Here is an 18,426-nt window from a genome sequence, read left to right as displayed (position 1 = left end):
GTACCAGAAGATAGTGTGCTGGCCACTGACAGATAGTATGTTGGCAACTGACAAACTGCGTCTCAAAAACAATACATTAGGGGCTGGAGAGCCGGCTTAACAGTTGAGACTGCTTCCCTGTCTTCTAGAGCAGTGATTCTCAACCTTCCTGATGCTGCGACCCTTTAATACAGTTCCTCAGGATGTGGTGACCCCTGACCATAAAGTTATTTTGTTGCTACTTCATAACTGTAATTTTGCTACGGTTATGAATTGTAATGTAAATATCTAATAGGAGACCCCAGAGGGGTTGCAACCCACTGGTTGTGGTTCACAGGTTGTGAACCACTGGTCCAGAGGCTCCAAGTTCAGTTCCCAGCACCCTCATCAGGCACAACTGCCTGTAACTCCAGCTACAGGATGCCTTTGGCCTCCTTGAGCACTGGCACTCATGTACACAAATTCCACACTGATATGTGCTTAAAGATACAATCTTAAAGCAAAAAACAAAAACAAAAACAAACAAAAAAACCCCAACCCACTAGAATTTATAAAAACCAATTTATTAAATATCTTTAATGTTAAAAATAAGTATTTACAGAATTGAGGCTATTGGATTTTACATCTTGGATGATAAACTTATGGGCCATCCCTGAATTTAAACTGAATTTTGACTTAGTGAGACCCTGTTTTAAAACAAACAAACAAAACAGCCTAGATAAAACTAGTTAAGCTTGAGTTCATTTCTACAATTTAAAAAAGGGGTAGAATGGTTCAGAAATGGGACTTTGCTGTCAGAGTTGCTAAATAAGTGGGCTTACTCCCTGCCTGGAAGGAAAACTAGGCTCTAATACTCCTGCCCAGCCCAGGCACCATGCTCAACTTTGGGTGCTGTGGGCAACAGCAGTAGACTGGGTCCCCAGCCTGTAAACAAGCCCCTTGCTGTTCTGCTATGGTGTTACCTGTGGATCTCATCATGAATCTTTATGCTGAACTCTGTATTTGCAGAAGAAGGAAGAAACTGGGATTCTTTGCTTATAGAAGACTAGAACCAACTCCTACATGCTCTGTGGACCATTACAGATAGGCACAAATATACTGTTAAGCTGGAGGGACAATTTCCCTCCTCCTAGGAGTTTATTGTACTGCCTTTGATGCCACTCAGAACTCACACTAGTAAGCAGAGGATGGCAACTAAGAGCAGGTATCTAGAAGCTTCGTGGTGTTTTCGAATTCCTAATCAAGGAAGGGTTTTCCTTGAGATTAAGAAAACTCTCATCTCTTCTTTTAATGAGAGCCAGGGACTCTCAAGGGCACATTTTTGATCATACTTTCCCTTCCCAGGTCCATGTGGGGCTTGACACTTGCTTTCTTTCCAGGATTTTGAAAGTTGTTGAGCATCATGGGATACCAGTTCAGCTAGATCACAGTGCTCTTGCAATCAGCTTTCAGGAGCATCCCCTCAGGGGCAGGATTGTGCTTGTAAACTTAGTCTGGAAAGTTCAGAGTTGTGAGCAGTGGATATTCTGAAGGACACAGGGTGTGCTTGAGGACTCAGTCAAGTTCACAATGCTTTCTGCTCATCTTGGTCGTTAACTTTGGAAGAGACAGACAGCTGCTTGTCCCAAGCCCATGATCAGAGCTCTCTGCTGCAGTGGAGGTGCCAGTCATTCCAGAGTCGTGTTTTCCTCTATGTGAATTCTCATTTTTCTTTGTCTGCTTCTTGCTATCCCAAGGGCCTCTTTCAAAGTTAGTTGGAGCTCTGTAAACTAAGCAGTTGGGGACCGAGGTAAGAATTTAGCTTTGGGTTGAGCACAAACCTGCTATGTTTGCAGCAGATAGTTGCAGCGAAGGTCCTGTGCCGTGTTGGTTAATGTAGAGCATTAGAAATGTTCAAACAATGGAGATATGTGCCTTTCTTCTTTCTCTCCTTTCACCCGGAGACCTCCTGGTTGATGAAAGGAGGAAGAGAGAGCTACCCATCACCTTGAGGAGGGCCTGTTACTTGCATTTCTCCAAAGCTTCAAATCCTGCTGTAGCCCTCTCCAGCTTGCCGGCCTGCCAGTGCGGGTTTAAAGGTTGCAAACAAAGCAAGTGCTCCCTCTTGATCCATCTGGGCCCCTCCCTCTGTCATCCGTCATTGTCAATGGGAGATGTATGTGTAGCGGTGCAAGGGCAATGTCTGACCTCAAGGGTATTGGCAATGTTCTTAGAGAAGGCATTGTTTGTTCAGCCTCTTTGGAAGCACTGCTCCAGGCGTTCCTAAGCCCCTGGCTAGGGCATGACTGCAGACTGCTGGGAGAGAGGGAATATTCGGGTATTAAAACTGCAGGAACTATATTCTCCCTACCTAGCATCAACCTGTTCTACTTTTAAATACACCCAGTCTCTTCTCTTTTTCATTTCTGCTATCTCTTTGGTCCAAGTCCTGCGGGGGATTCTGAAAAGGGGAGGCATGGACTTGAGTTCTGTGGTTTTTATTCAAAGAACATGGACATGTAAATAATGAAAGAAAAGAAAGCTGATAAGATACAACAAATGCATAGTCAGGAAAAAATGAAATAATTCTCCTTTCAAATACAGGGAGGTGGTTGCTTGGGAGGGAAGAGTAAGGGACAGGAGGGTGGGAAACACCCCCCCCCCAGTGCCTGGAGTAACACACAGAAGCCCCTGGCTGTACCTGCTTGCCCAGGAACAGTTGAGCCATGCTGCCTTGAGGCCTGTGGGTGCTCCCATCCCTGGAGGGGATGACGCATGTGCAGGTATGGCACACTACCCCAGTGCCTAAACATAAATTTGTCTGTTGGTTCCCTCTCAGTGTTTCCTAGGAATGAACTGATGGTGACAAAATGCTAATGGAGAGTGTCTGAGTCTCGTGAATTCCTCCCACAACATGAAAACATCATTTTTTCCCCCTATAACTGTTGGGGTAATAGTTCCGGGGGTTGAGGTGTACATGCGAGTATCATTTCAAAATCCTACCTAGGAGTAGCTCCCCCATGAACTTCTGTGTGGGCTCAGTGAGGAGTGAATGGCTAGAATGGATTCCTTATCCCTTCCTGCCTGGGACCTAGGGTTTCCATCTGGACACTGGGCCTCATACCTTCTCTCCCCCTACCATATGGGATAGAGAGTCTGGAGAGATCCCATGAGCTGACATGAATGATGGCAGTGAAGGATTATTTATTTCCCTGAAGAAGGAGAGGTGCTTGCTGGCCAGGGATCACCGTTACTCACATTCATATTATTGAGCTGCAGCTTGTGTTTTAACTCATTCAAAGATAAGTCCATCATTCAGCATCAAAAGTGCGGGGCACCAGAGACTCAGACCTTGAACACGGCAGTGTTCTTTTCTGGTTAAAATCCCATTTGGCCAGAAATCGGAGTAACCGGTCTCTTCCTCCCTGCCCCTAACATTTTGGTGCCTTCTCTCCACCCCCCACCCGCCCATCTTTTTGGCTTACTGCAACCTGAGTGCTCCTTTTTCTGGGAAAGCCTGATATTCTGACTTCAGTTTTATAATTTAATGATAGAGAGTTTCCTTAGTAAACCAAATTTAGAATCCTAGAATGCTTATCTTATATCCAGACCTTGAACATAAAAGGCATTTTATACCCGCAATTGTTCATTTAATGAGCAATTGCGGAGTGCAGGCCGGTTAAGGGATTGAGCTATATGCACTATTATTGCAAGAAGTATTCCGAAATACCAGAAATAGGACGTAAGCTCTGATCAGGGAGACTGCGAGCACAATTACCTTCTTTTCAAATCCTTCTGTGACACTGCGGGAGGAAAAAGGACTTTGAAACTTGAAAGGAAAGAGCTTGCTTTCAACCTCAAAAGCTAGGAGGAAAGGGCTCTGAAATTTGCTCAGAATTCCCAATTCACCATTAGCCTGTTTCTTCCTTTAGCCTCAAGGCATTCTCCGCTTTTTGAAAAGATGTTAAGAAATTCAGTCACAATAGAGAGCCTAGTTTTGAACATGTTTCACTCGGTCCATTGAGGTCTGGGCTCCAGCCTTTGTGTGGGGTGAATTGAGCTGAGCGGCTAGCTGGTTGGAGAGAGGTGAATGAGGAGTCGCTGTGCAGTCGCAAATTCTGGCAAAGAAAAAAAAAAGCTCGCCCCTTCCTTTATTTTGTAATGTGCATTCCTGTACAATCCTGCCAGTGGCAATATGTGGAGTCCAGACTGTCCCTAAGTCAATATGGAGTACTTGGTTTATAGCAACTCTTGTTAAGTTTGTCTTGTAATTGAAGCTGCTGTTGACCTTGCTTGGGGACCATTTGTAAAACCGTTTATTTAGCATAAACTGAAATAATAAACCCTCCTTCTCTGGGACTGATTGTGATAGGGTGACATTAGTTTGATTTAATGATTACCCGCCTGACCCTTCTGCTGGAGAGGGAGGCTTGAATAGGGAGAGCTCACTTCCAAGCACTTGCAAAGAATACTAATGAGCTTGTTAAATTTAGCATGGCTCCAACCACTTTTAATTCCTTTAATGGGAGCCGTACTGCCTGCAAGAGGGAGAGGCAAGAAAGGCCAAGAGATGCTGAGAATGTTCCTAGAGGGTCGGCTCAGCTGGAGAAGCTCACCAAGAAGTTTATAGAAAGTAGCTAGCCAGAGCCCAGGGACTGAGTTGTAAGTATCATCTGTTTGCTTACCCCCACCCCCACCCCCAATGGCTTTTATAGCTTAGGGGCAAGAGAGGAGTAATGACATTAAAATGGGTTTTCAACAACAGAGCAAAATGGGTGTTAATGGAGAAAAGAGCAAGCAGGTGTTCTCTGAGCTCCTAAGCAGCCAGTTTTGCCATGAATGGAGGTGTCCTGCCTAAAGATGCTTAGTGGAGTTTCGTTTTTGCATGGAAAGACTTGTGTCAAACATGTCTTACAGACTAGATGAAAAAGACCTTGTCTCCTGTGTTCCAGGAGTTTGTGATCAGGGGTGCAGGAGTGTGTGTCTGTCCTCTTTCACAGAGCTGGGGTGCTTTCTCCAGACCTTCATGATAGCTGCCCTACAGCGTTTGCAGTGAGGTAGCTTTGGCTCTTTCTGAGTTCCTGGCATTAAGTTCTGACTCCATGTTGGTTGCTTTTGGAGGAGTTTGGAAACCCTGGGGCAGTTTCTAAAACAGTGTGTTTTGGGCGGCTCTGCTCTGTCTTTGGGCATGGATTCATTCAGATTCATCTCCCTGAGCACAGAAGACGGAAAGGAGGAGGTACAAAGTGGGGCTGTGCCGGCGGTAGGCAGTCTTTGAAATCATTTTTATCTTGAAAGTTTTGAGAGAGTTGCGTGTTTCACTTTGACCCCCAAGCTTGCAGCTTTTCAGCAGGGGAGCTCAAACAGTTGCTTGTGTTTGGCTGTTAAAGTCCATTGGCAGATGCTTTTGGAGCTGTGGGCTGTTTGCTTACATTTTTGCTGCTGACTCCTGCTTGTTGCCATGGTGGACAGTATGTTTCTGTCAATAATTTGGCCTAGTGTAGCTTGTCTGCACTGACTCTCAAACTTTATTGAACAGCTCTCCTCAGCTGAATGAGATGAGACAGCTTTCGTCTTTTGGCATACAGAAGTGGTTGCTAAATTTATAAGAGCAGGCGGGAATATTGCTTGGGAGCTGTGCTTCCCTTGTATACATAATACTCTCAAGTCTCTTAGCTGTTTGTATTTGGGAGCGGGTGTATTGTCAAGTGTTCATCTGAATGCCCATCAAAAGCGACTCAACACGGGAGGTAAATTCATGAAGTGTCTTCTGGCATCTGGGGGCAGTGGATTGTTGAGTAAAAAGGTCAGAGTGCCAACGGTGTAATAAAAGTTAAGGGTCCATGATGAAAGTTTCTATATTGAAAACATTCTTGCCTGCATTTAACTTTATGAAGAGAATGCCTTCATTTTTTTTCTATATTAACTATTTGAGCTTGTATAACCTTTTCCCACGTGTTGGGATAAATCTCATTAGCAGAGTCACTATGCTAAGAGGCACCCCATTTTTCTTTGCCTTCCTTCTTTCTCCCCCCAGGTTGGAGTGAGGAGAAGTTGATCAGCCATACTGACCGTCCAGTTGTGGGTGAGGTTGTAGTCCCATGCTCATTGTAGGACGACACACTGCCACAGAACCAGCATTGACTGTGGGAATGCATTTTTAAGGGGAAAAAGCTCATTTCTTTTGGGAAGGTGAAGTTGAGGAGCCCCCATTTTAAACCTGGAATAGATCACAAGAACTTGCTTACTCATTTCCCCACCCACCCCCAGAGAATGCTAATTATGTGTCACACCTCCTTTGCGGAAGTTGTTTATTTTTTTTTTCTCCTCCTGTTGTACAGAATGTACCGTCACTGCTCCAAGTTAACTTTAGCTTGAAATTTTAAATAAATTTTTTTTTTTTTAAATGCAGAGCACAAATGAGTGGAAACTATGATTTGGACTATGTGAAGGTTGTAGGACTTTTTATAAAACTGTTATTTTCAGTGTTTTTGATGCCCATATGCTTTTGCATAACCCTGAAGTCCTTTCTGTAGCCTACAACCTCACTGCTAATGAATCTCCAGGGCAAACCAATGCCTGCATGTATTAACAGGGAGAAGAAAAATGAAGGCTCTTACTTGTTTGTTTTTGGTACTTTGTCTTAAAATTACCAGCAGCATGATTTGAATTGCTTTTGCGAAGATCAATGTGAAAATTGGGGATCATTTCTTTCTCTTTTTTTGTGGGTTTTAGTTGTTATTTGATAGATTAAACTTGTGATTTACCCTTTAATTATGAGGTTTCAAGTGAGGATCTGCACAAAACAATACTAAAATAATATTTCACAGTTGCTTTGTGTTGGTCAGCACATTCACTGTAAAGACTTGAGCATACCTCATCATGTTTTGCAAGGCATTTGGGGTAAAATAATTCAGCGTTTATTTTCAAGCTTTACACACAAATAAGCAGAACACTAGAGTTGGTGCTGGCATCAGGTAAAATAGTGGTTGTTATCGGTTTGTAGTAATACGTACTGTGCACAGCTGTGCTTTTCTCCAAAGTGGACAAAGAGCTCTTGAGAGTGTTAGAAGTGAGTACTGTTCCTGGTTTGGGGACGTTTAGCGAGTTAGGTCTACTTACGGTTATTTTGAAGGGAAGTTTGCATATTTAGGTGTATGTTCAGTCTGTCTGAGGTGTTAGCAGTGTGATTATTTATACCTACGTAGAGTTTCAATTTTTAATTAAGGATAAAGACTATGCAAGTTTTTGGGTTAGATATTTAAGCAGTACCCGCACAGCTGTGTTTCTGTGAGCTTTTTCTGCCAGGGAGGGCAACAACTGCTGATTAAATGCAGTTTGTTTGAGGTGCAAAGCTTACTACTGTGTATGATTCTAACAGGCAAATGAATCCACCTGCTGTGGGTTCAGATAGCAAGATTGACTGAAGTTTACGCATGAGCTCTAGCAAAGGTCATCCAGTCACATTTACAGAGAACAGTGGTGGAGAGATGGGGGTTCCTACAGACCAAAGGGAGCTCAAGTGTTAGGGCTCTGGAGATAAACTGTGTGGGATTTCAGCCTTCTGGTTTTCGGGGTTTGAGTCACATCAGACCATGACCGGGAGCAACATCCCTGGCCTTCTCTTCCCTACCTACAAAGTCGTGTTGCACCTAGACCTTCAGTCTCACTGAGTTTCCCTCTTAGTTCCCAGCTTTGACGTGTGGGCAGGCATGTGATGTGCATCTTAGGAGGCTCTATGCTGTTGCGGATTGACACCTTTGCCCCTTGTCTCTAGGGGGTATTCAATTTCATTTCTGACCTTGTTAAATCTCTTGGTGGGTTACAAATCTGATTTAGAAAAAAAAAAAATGAAACCCACAATATTTCTTGGATGACCCTCTAATGGGTCATCTTCCAAGAAACTAAGGCCCAGCACCTTCTTGAACCACCCAGAGTCCCACTGGACAGCTGGACTTCTCAGTACGCTGAAGGCAAGCAGAATGAAGCTGGTCATCCATGACAGGAGGCTGGCAGAACTTTCAGCCTCATGTGGGACCTGCAGGGTATTGTGTTTGGAGGAGAATCTCCATTGCTTTGTCAGCTTCAAGTGAGTTTGCGCCTCAGGCTTACTTCCTGCTTGATTCGTCCATGTGTAACATGGGCCATCGTTCATAGACAACTTTGTTTTGCAAATATCCCATCACAGGTGTGTAGTTGACAAAGTAGCCATGAAGGACAAAGAGGCTTCTTTCTGACAGAGAGGCAGGGAGAACTGTATTGATGACTTTTTTTTTTTTAAATTGCTCCTTAAAGTAGATTCTAAAGTCTTTCATTTTCCTTCTTTCTGTAGAGGATGAAAGTCCTGGACAGATCTATCACCGAGAGAGAAGAAACGCAATCACTATGCAGCCTCAGAGTGTGCAGGGGCTCAGCAAAATCAGTGAGGAGCCCTCAACATCTAGTGATGAGAGGGCCTCACTGATCAAGAAGGAGATCCATGGATCTCTCCCACATCTGGCGGAGCCCTCACTCCCTTATCGTGGGACTGTGTTTGCCATGGACCCCCGGAATGGTTACATGGAGCCTCACTACCGTAAGTGCTTCCAGCCAGTTAACACTTGTTCTGGGAGACATGGGTAGGGGGCTGTGTATGGTGTGTGTGTGGTGGTGGGGAAATGGGGGGTGGGTGGGTGGGTGTGTATGCCTACAAGCATGTGCTGTGTGAGTTATTGACTCTACTATTTATAAAAATGTTTAATTTTGTGTTTTTTTTTCCCTACTTTTTCTTATCCATTCTTCTTAGAGAGTGACATTTTCTTATAGTCTAAGCAGTGTCAGGCTTTTCAGGGTGTAAGGGTTCAGGAAGATGGTTTTGTCAAGAATCCACATAGATATTTGCTGGGCTTTGAATCGCATATGCTCTAGCTCTGCAGACATGCTTTGAGAAAATTGGGTTGAGAATGGGAAACTATTAAAGCAGGCTATATTAAAAGCCTTTGATGACCGTTCTTATCATGTTTCATAGTTTTTGCTTTAATGGTTTTTGCTATTCCCATGCTTAATGATTTGTTAAAACAAACTAGTTTTAACAATCCGGTGCTAAATTTGTTGCTGTGGAAGTCTCCAGTGAGCCCTACTCCTTACAAGCCTGCCTGAGACACAGGAAGTTGCCTTTCTAGTCCTAATAGAATTAAAGAAGTTTAACAGGACTCTGAACCTAAGTATAGGATAGTTCTTTGCAGAGGCTGACTATAAGGTAAGTACACACGGGCTGAGTTTACTTCAGGCCTGTTTCTGGTTTAAGAATATAATTTGGCTCTGAGTAATGCAAGTCCTGTTGAGGTGGCAAAGCTGGAGGCTCCTGATTACAGATTTATCGCCTTGCCAGGATATGGTTGCCATTTAACCTTCCTGGCTCCAATTCCAGATGATCCATTGAGCTCCAGAGAGGAAGACTGGTTTGTGTTTCCCTTTTCCCACATCATTCAGAAATTTTAGTGTTTTAAGGCAAAAGGTCATTAGCCAGATGACTGATTAGTGAGGACAGCTGATTAGAGCATGTTATTTTGCTCAAGAAAGTGCCCAGGATAAAAGCTAATTTCATCCCTTCGTTAGTTAGCTGGAAGCAGAGGGGAACACTCACTCACCAGATCAAAGCCTCTTGCAAGCAACCTTAAGTCCCAGCAACCGCTTCCCCACCAGAGTATATTGTTGGAAAAAAAAAATGGGAAAGCAATACTTTTTAAGTGGAAGGGCTCTTTCTTTCTTTCTTTCTTTCTTTCTTTCTTTCTTTCTTTCTTTCTTTCTTTCTTTCTTTCTTTCTTTCTTTTTCTTTCTTTCTCTCTCTCTCTTTCTCTCTCTCTCTCTAAACATGGAAAATGGTTGTTTGGATTGGAATTTTTTTTTTCATCAGTGTTTAGGAAAGTTAAGTGCTTTTCTTGAAGAAAAAAAAAATGCTCATTGGTCCATTACTGAAAAGGTGTGTATAGACTCAGAAATAGAATGGAAGTGTTTGGACAACTATATTTCTTTCCTCTGTTAGGGCTTATTTCATTTTGTTTTTCCTTGACTTTTTATGACTGAAGATATAAAATAATGTTTGTGGGATTTTTTTTCTCTGATCACATTTTGAAGTGTCTTTCATTGTGTTTTTATTTGTGGTCTCTTGAATATCATTCATGCAGAAACCATTGGAGATTCCTATATACTCCCCACCTGTATTCAGATAGTCTCATAGTGAGTAGTACACTTACTTTTTTTTTTTTTTAAGATCAAGCCTAGCTACCCGCCTACAAGCTCCTTGCAGTGTTTTGTCTTTTTGTGTGAACACAAGCTTTTCCCATCACAGTGATGTTTTGTTTTGTTTTGTTTTTCTTCCAGATGCCCACTAATTAGTGAGGTGTTTAATTAGTCCAGACAGCAGATGAACACTTCTTTCTGTTGGTTGATGGTAGTGGGACCGTTAACTTTCTGTCCACTGTGCAGCTTGTTCTTTGTTTTAACAGTTTCCCGTTGAGTCTCTCCCCATCGTTTGAGGGGCTGGCTTTCTTTTCATCAGGGACCCCTCGCTCAGCGGTCCGTGTGACCCAGTTCCTGGCTTCACCAAAGTCGCATTAACTAACAGCGCCAGGAGAGCTCACATTAGGATTTATACTCATTTATTGTTTTTCTAGTTTGAGGATATAGTACTTATAAGTTGATTGTTCTTGTGATTTCCTACTGTATTATATAAAAGAATGTTGAACTAATGTTCTAGTCTATGATCAGATCCATCGCCTGTAGTCCCATGGCAAATGAATTCTGAGGTCCTCACCAATGGTTTCCCTAACTTGGGAGCATTATGTAGTTTTGTTCCGAAACTCTTTAAAACTGTGTAGATTTGGATTTAGATTCCAGTGCTCCACTTATTAGCCCTGTGACCTTGACCCGATATGTTGACTTCCAAGGGCCATTTCCTTCTTCTCAAGTATGTGTGATGATATGACTGTCTGTGCCTTGGGTTTCTTCTGCAATTGAGACAATGAAATGGAGTCTTTCCTAAACCCCAGCACATGCTAAGTGCTATTCTGCTCCTCTTCTTCTGTCTACTTTTCCCTTTATTTCTTCTCTTCCTCCATCACTATCATCATGTGGTTGGCTCACTCTGTAAGCCATGCCATTTCTGTGAGGGTGCAGTGTATTTTGTTTGTGGTGCTTTGTTTTTCTGACAGCTTAGAAAATCAGTGCGCTTGTAACTAGGAAGGGAGCCTTGGGGTGGCAAGAGCCATGCCCGGTACCTTTTTTAAAGGCTGGCTTTCTCATGGGACCCCAGTTTACTCTGACTTTTGTCTGTTCCATAAGTAAAGACATTGTGAAGCTTTTTAGTTTGTATAAGAGGTGCTAAAATTTTAAATTTTTAGCAGGAAATACTTTACATAATAAATGAAAACACAGAAAAAAGGTATAGTATTATTTGTTGATATGAAGTAATTAAAGACTAAACTAAGCTTGAATTAGATAAGGTATGACTTTTTTTAGAACCCTGTTTGGCTATTTAATATTCTATTTACATCTCAAGTGGATTTTTTTAGGTGTTTATGATCAAATCTGCATACCTGACATGGATTTAATTACCCAGGCAAAGCTAGTGACTAATATGAGCTAAAGGTAATAAATATCCTAAGAATTTAAAACATGTATTTGAAAGAGGCATTACATTTTATTTCATTTCTGTTTCTTGTGGGTAAAGCCTGCCTCACTCCCGCAGTGCAAGCCAAACCTAAGTGCATTGGAGACCTTTGTAACTCACTGCTCAGAAGCATCTCTATAGGCCCCTCATTCCTCTCTCCTGTGTTTGCCAGCTCTCTGAGACAGCTGGATAAAAAAGAGTCCATCAGGCCAATGTGGCTGGCTATAAACACTCGGTAATTCCTTCAATTATCTGTGGTTGGAAAATGTAGACTTTTCAAATGCCTGCTCTGTGCTTCTATATATACTAACTTTGTATTTCTAAAGTGTGGGTAGGTTTCCTGTAAGACCAGAAAAGGGAAGAAAAAAACAAAACATCTTTTTCCCTTCAAAAGGACATATGTAAAATTTTTATTGCATAAGATTTTATCATACTTGGGTATGCAGTGATGCATCTTCACAAATTGTAGTTAGGTGGAATTCAAAGTATGTTAGGTTTTGTGGGTTTGACTTTAAAAACTCAAAAAGGAAAGAAAAAAGAAAGAAAGCCCAGGATAGCGGGCACTTCAAACATTCTCAACATGTGTTTGGAATAAAATCCACACAGTGGAGTGGGGTGGGGTGGGTGTTCTCTCATGAAGGGTAGCTGTGGATGGGCTGTATATCAGGGCAAGAAAAAAAAGCATGCAAGCTGCGTGGCTCAGACATGATGTGGTGCTGACAACCTCTTGGCCACAGCATCCCTCATGTGTTATAACTTGGGATACCATGAGGGGGGCTAGATTTAGGTACCCTATCAGCTTATACTGGGGTCAGGTTAAGAGACTCAGTCTCTTGCCCAAAGATTGATCAGCAACGTTTTTCTCCTCCTGCTCCATCTGTAGCCAGGTAGTTCAAACCACCATCACCCGCTGCTTTCATTTACTGCCATACATTTATTGTTTTATAAACTTGCAAAGGCAGGTGACATAATAAGTTCAAGCATTCTCTGTACCCTGACTGACGCTTAACTTTTCCAGGAAACATGCGTTTCACTGTCTTCCTTCTCACTGTGAAGAGTGTAGTTCTGTAGCCGCCCTGGAGGGTTCTGTGTGTGAAGTTTGGTGGAGTCATTGAGCATGTCATAGAAGGTCTTAGTCCCTTGCTAAAGGGAGCAGAAAGGTTTCTTCTTTTTCAAAAGTTCAAGTCTCCTTCATAGTTTCATAGTTGTGCACAGACTGCCGTCCTCCCCGCCCTGCTCCCAAGCAGTAATTCTTCATGGAAAATATGATGCATTCTTGCATGCAAATGCTTTGATTGAAAACACACCACTGGTATTCTCCCTTATGTTCCCCAGCTCAAATGACAGAACTATTAGTTGCTAATTAGCAAAACCTGAGGAATTAGCTTAAAGAAAAGAAATGGAATTTTTAATTGGTTTGCATTTATTTTCTGTGGAAAGCTATTGTGCTGAGCCCACTTATAGTCTTGTGTGCTTTAAAAGAAAAAAAAAAGCACATGCAAGTATTTTTTTCTTACCTGTCTATCTTTCTGTTAGCTGACTTTCCACATGCCTTAGAAATATATCTTCTGACTGAGGGGGAAGAGGATATGTATTTTACATATTTAATAGGTGCACCTGCTCACATTTCTTCTACTTTGCAATTGTCATCTTGAGACTGTAGAGACAAAAATGCCTACAAGGCACAAATGAACAGTTTGGTGTTGACCGAACTGCAAAGGTAATGACAGTTCCCTTAGCGCACAGCTCCAGCTTCATCCAGATTGTCTCTTCCTCTTTGGAGAACTGCTGGTGAGCCAATCAGAAGCTTTCATTTCCCTTCTGAATGTTAGATTATTTAAGTAGAGCCATTGATGCTAGGTCATTCTCTGGGGGCTATGCTGACTATCTTGCTTTCTAGCTGTTAGTCTTGAGTTGTAGGGAGGGGAGGAGTGAGGCTATCAGAAAGTCTCTAAACCCTTGCATAACTTATTTGTGAAATCAAGACTCTCTGCTCTCCTTGTCTTTTCTCAAAAGCTTAATATAATGATGTGGCTTCCATACAGCAGCCCAGAGTGGAAACAGTAAGCCATTGCTATAGACTTTCACAGCTACATTCCACAGATCTCATAGCTACTTTGCAAGGTGATTAAAACATTACAGAAGTGGGGATAATTCTAGTATTCTGGGTTTGGACTTTTCCTAATGAAGGTTGAGAGATGGTGAGTGAAAGTGGGAGTCAGGTAACTGAGAAAAGTACTGTAGCATTTGGAGAAAAGTTAATTAAGCAGATTTACTAGAAGGCCACACAGATGAGAAAAAGAAAGAAAAGGAGACCATGTTTCTTGAGACAAAATTTAGCCGGTGGCAAGATGGACAGCTCCTCCCATGCCTCCCACTAACATCTCCTTGCATCACTTAGAACTGGCTCCCTTTGGACCTTGACTCTGATGCTTCCTGCCTTTGTGTTTCTGGTCATGTGATTGCTTCACCTAGGCCAGTTAGATAGGACTCCTTTAAATACCATCTTCCAAGATAATTTCCCATCCTGGACACTAAAGAGCCATGCCAGTCTCATGTTTAAACACATTATGATAACTTCCTCTGGTTGTTACTGTACCATAGCCAAATCTCTTTTGGAGCAGTGTGATTAGGTTGAAGACTGCTCTTGGCTTTTTTGCCCACCAGATTTCCCTGGGAAGGTTTGGGAGGAGGCCCCCATCCTGCCATAGCTGGGGGACTGTTAGATTGTTTGACCTTGGCCATGTTGGAGATTAAAGTTCCACAGCCTGCTCAACAGAGGTTACTCTGTTGACATGGGAAGAGATGTAGTTGCTTCTGTTGTGATCGTAGGGTTAGTCATTATGTACCATGCAGTCCCCTCTAAGAGGTAGAAAGTTGCTAGGTTTTACTTGCAAGATGACTCGTGGCCCTTTGGAATAAGTTGATTGGTTAGTCACAGAAGGGATGTGAAAGCTCCTTTAATACAGTGGGACTAGCACAGTAGAGCTGTCTGTCTTAATTGAAGTGACACTCATGTAAGATGGGACTGCTGGGTATTTTTCCTGAAGCTGGGGAGCATAGTGCTTGCTTGCCCTTTTCTCCAATAACCTCAGTAATTCACGATTTTGGTAATAATGTCCCTAGTGATCCTTGTCCAGCCAGTGTGAAGCTCATGTTAATGAGACCTCACATCACAGCTCAGCTCAGAAGCAAGGACAAAGTTTTCTAAAAATGCCATGTGATTTTTATTCCCTTCTCAATTTGGCACCCACCCAAATGGCACTGTCTTGGGTTCCTTTCTCTCCGTGGCCATCTCCCGCCCTCCTGTTTTGCTTTCTTCTTTTTTAGAGAGAAATATGGAAACAGTGACCCCTGCCCTTTTCTAGCCAGCTTCTAACGGCTTCCTTTCCCTCTCCTAATGGAGGCAACATTATCCTTGGCCCTCCTCCTTTTTCTTGTATAATTAAAGAATGTTACCTTTGATGTCTCTTGAAAGCCGGGTCTCCTATCCTGCGTTAGCTTTCTTGATCTTGCATCTATAAATTTGTGCTGTGTCCTCACACTTCTCTATGAAAGGGCTTGATTTTTCTCTCTTCGTGCCTTTTTACAGTTTGAATTAATACAGAGTAACCGATTTGGTCTTTTATTGTGTTCCATTGCCCTGATAGAGTTTAGGGTTTTGTAGTGTTCTTCGAAAAGTATCCTACTTTCTCAGTCATTTAAGCTTTTAAATTCAAGTCTTTGCTTTGGTTTCCAGTAAATAAAGAAGTTGCTCTTACTTTTCTAGAGCCTTCCCTTCTTTCGTGGGCCCAGATTTTCCATTGGCCTCTATGTCAGATTAATTTCTTCATCTTAGAACAAAGAAAAGAAAGAAAAAAATCTTACTGATTGATGTGACTGCTCAGCCTTGTGATTGTGTCAGCCGTTTGTTAACTGAGCATGTACTTAGGGAATAGCCCAAGACACTGGACCAAATGAGCAGTGCCCTGCTTCTGTAGAGCCTCAGCTGTGGGGCATGGAGAAAAGCTCAGTCACTGTGAGGAATGACAATGTGATACTCTTCAGGAACATCTGAAAGAAAACCTTCACTCCTCAGTCCAGAAGGCTTTCTGAAGGAGGCAACCATCAAGAAATCCTAAGGAAGAGACAGGCAGAAAAACAAAGCTGGGTCAAAGGACATTCCCACTTGCCAGGACTGCAAAGAAAGCCTGGGGAGGGGGAGCTAGAGAAACCTTTGTGGGCAGAGGGTGGCTTCACAGTGAGAGACAGGGATAGAGAGCTGCTGACAAGGCAGTGTCCTCAGGATCTGTTCTGGATCCAGTCCAGGAAGACCCCAGGGACATGGTGCCTGGCTTGTGAGAGTTGACAAACCTCTGGGTAAGTGTTGCAAACTGAGAGCTTCCCTGCTTCAGACTTGAATTTACCCTCCTTTGTGGATTTACCCCATCCTCCACCCCACCTGAGCATGCCTTCCGCAACCTCCCTGGCTGGCTGATCACCACCATTTTGGACAGCATTTTATATTTTCATATGAAGACAACATAATGGCATTTTTCTTCTTGTTGTCCAGCTGTTGCTCTTGTCTCTACTAGGCGACCCCCAATAATCACAGTATTCTGAACCCAAATTACCAATCCCAAACATGAAAAATCATGTGGCTGCTTTTCTAAAGAACTAAGTATTTTGTAGGAAGACTTTTATTTATTTATTTATTTTTAACCATCAATGAGAAAATTTCACAACGAGAAAATGCAAACCATTGAATCCATTTTATTGGGAAGCTCCTGAATCCCCACATGTCAGTCAAGCCAGAAAAACTGTTTGAAGGACCTTTGTTCAGCTGGAGATGGAGTTAGCAATAACAAGGGAGATGAAGCTGGGCAATCCAGTAGCCAAAATGTCGGGGAAAAGAAGAAGAACAAAGACTCACATTAGTGGAATGAGCCTTCAATCCTCCTGGCCTGAAATAATCTGATGGGAGATGCTGGAACCCTGGAGGAGGAGACACTGGCCTCCCTGTGGGGGTCTTGGACCTAATCAGCACACATTGTGTTGGTCAATGGGAGCCCACTCTAGGGAGCGGGTGTTTACCTTGTCCACTGGGGGGACCCAAATCTACATGCTGATTGTGCTCTAACTTGAGCCTTGAATCAAAGGAGGAGCCTGTTTCCTAGGTAATATAAAGAGGAGCAGAGAAGTGTACATAGAGGTGCTGAGAAACAAACAGTCCCTCTTCTTTTGACTTGCCTTCTTGGGTTCAGCCTGCTTTCAAATTGGGCAGGATTTCAAGGCTCCTCGCCTTGTTCCTGTTTTCCCCTTTGTAAGGAATGCTTCCACCCCTGCCCCACCCCCGTCGTCGCATCCTCCAGTTCTCAGGGCCTAGAAGAGAGTTGCATAATATGGTGGTTTTCCTGTGGCCTTATTCCCTACCAGGAGGACTGTGATCCCTCCCAGCTCTTCCCCTCCCCCTGAAATCCCGTCAGCCACAAAGGCTTCCTTCCAGGTCCTCCTGTGTATCAGAACTCTTTTTGGTCTCTAGGCCTTTGCAAGTGTTCCTCTCTCCCTAGGCTACTCTTCTCACCTCTCTGCCACAGGATTGTTGTAATGCCATCTCCAGGAGGCCTTCTGGGCTATTGGGGATTAACCATTTCAACTCTGTATGCGGCTTGCTTTTATAATATGTACATACTAACCCCCCTCACATCTAGGGAGATGCATCTTTATATTGTGCCTTTTGTCATTGATATTTTAACTGTATTATGTATCTATTACATTGCTGTAAAACTTATGACCTAGGGACATAGTCAGAGAACAGTTGGAGGCTCCTGGATACCTTTCTAGGTCCCAGACCCTCTAGCTCATCACACGGATATGACCTATATAAGTGTACAGTACCTGACATTTTTCCTCATTTCAAAAACTCTTTTTTTTTTTGAGAGTCTGCTGTGACTGAGACAATGTCGTAAATGGTTGGTGTTTGCCAAACCATGTCCTTGATCTCAAAGCTGGTGAGAGGAATCACATGCCAAATACCTAGTCAGAGCCCTCAAGAAGGGATAACAGATGTGTCCTGAGGCTATGCAACTGGAGATGTGCTGCTGCTCTTGAGGGGGAGGGGGAACCAGAAGCCAAAAGGCTGAGGTGAGAAGGGGCAAGTGTCCTAGCCATGAAGTGGGGTGGTCTGGGGAGACACGTGGGAGGGGAGGTTCAGTGTGACTTGATTTTTGTTTTAGGACTGTTACCCTGGCAGAAGGGGGTAGAATGCAGAAGAGTGCTTAGCAGGCTGATACAACCACCCATCTAGGAAGCCCCCTCCCTAGAAACTGTGGCCACAGACATAGAGGCCTCTCTCTGTGAAGCATTTTATATCACAGTCTCTGTCCTTGAACTTCTAAATTCATGCAATTTCATGAGATGTTGCCTAGACTTCCCGTTTGATAGATGAGGATATCAAAGCCCAAGTAGGCTGAGAAGTTGTCTGTTTTTATACCTGAGGTTTGAGCCTGGTTTGACTTACAATCTGAGGTTCTTCTCTTGGGCTTCCTAACCGACAAAATTTCAAATGATGGTCCAAGCCTATGCAAGGAGCAGGTCTGATGGGTCGGGCTCTATGACTAGGGGAAGCTCAGAAGCTCTGTCTTGAGGACCTAGTACTGGTAGTGCTATGTGTAAGATTTGGGGTGCAAGTTTTTGGAATTGGGGAGGATATCTCCACCTGTGGCTCTGTGTGCTACTCAGGACCATCCCAGTGCTTAGGTGGCTGCTTCTGGTCACTTCTCACCACCACTCAAAGATTTTAATTTATTTTTTTTTATATGTTTATGCGAGTGAGTTTG

The 18,426-nt window shown here is 43.1% G+C and overlaps 1 protein-coding gene across 2 annotated transcripts in view; it reads left to right on the top strand.

Annotated features, from left to right (window-relative positions):
- Gli3 (GLI family zinc finger 3) overlaps positions 1 to 18,426 on the top strand; it is a 265,017-nt gene that overhangs the window by 74,035 nt on the left and 172,556 nt on the right. The window contains exons 1-2 of one of the 2 annotated variants that reach the window (XM_028860020.2): positions 3,597 to 4,620; positions 8,291 to 8,533. In XM_028860020.2, coding sequence (XP_028715853.1) covers positions 8,344 to 8,533 — 190 coding nt within the window. In that variant the 5' untranslated portion in view covers positions 3,597 to 4,620; positions 8,291 to 8,343. Of the gene's footprint in view, positions 1 to 3,596; positions 4,621 to 8,290; positions 8,534 to 18,426 lie in introns of those variants that run through there. The other variant, XM_037205928.1, reaches the window with a different exon arrangement.

The sequence above is a fragment of the Peromyscus leucopus genome, chromosome 5 (genome assembly GCF_004664715.2).
Source record: "Peromyscus leucopus breed LL Stock chromosome 5, UCI_PerLeu_2.1, whole genome shotgun sequence".
Classification (NCBI taxonomy): domain Eukaryota; kingdom Metazoa; phylum Chordata; class Mammalia; order Rodentia; family Cricetidae; genus Peromyscus; species Peromyscus leucopus.
The sequence above is the reverse complement of the archived record's forward strand: the minus strand, read 5'-3'. Positions and strand labels throughout refer to the sequence as shown.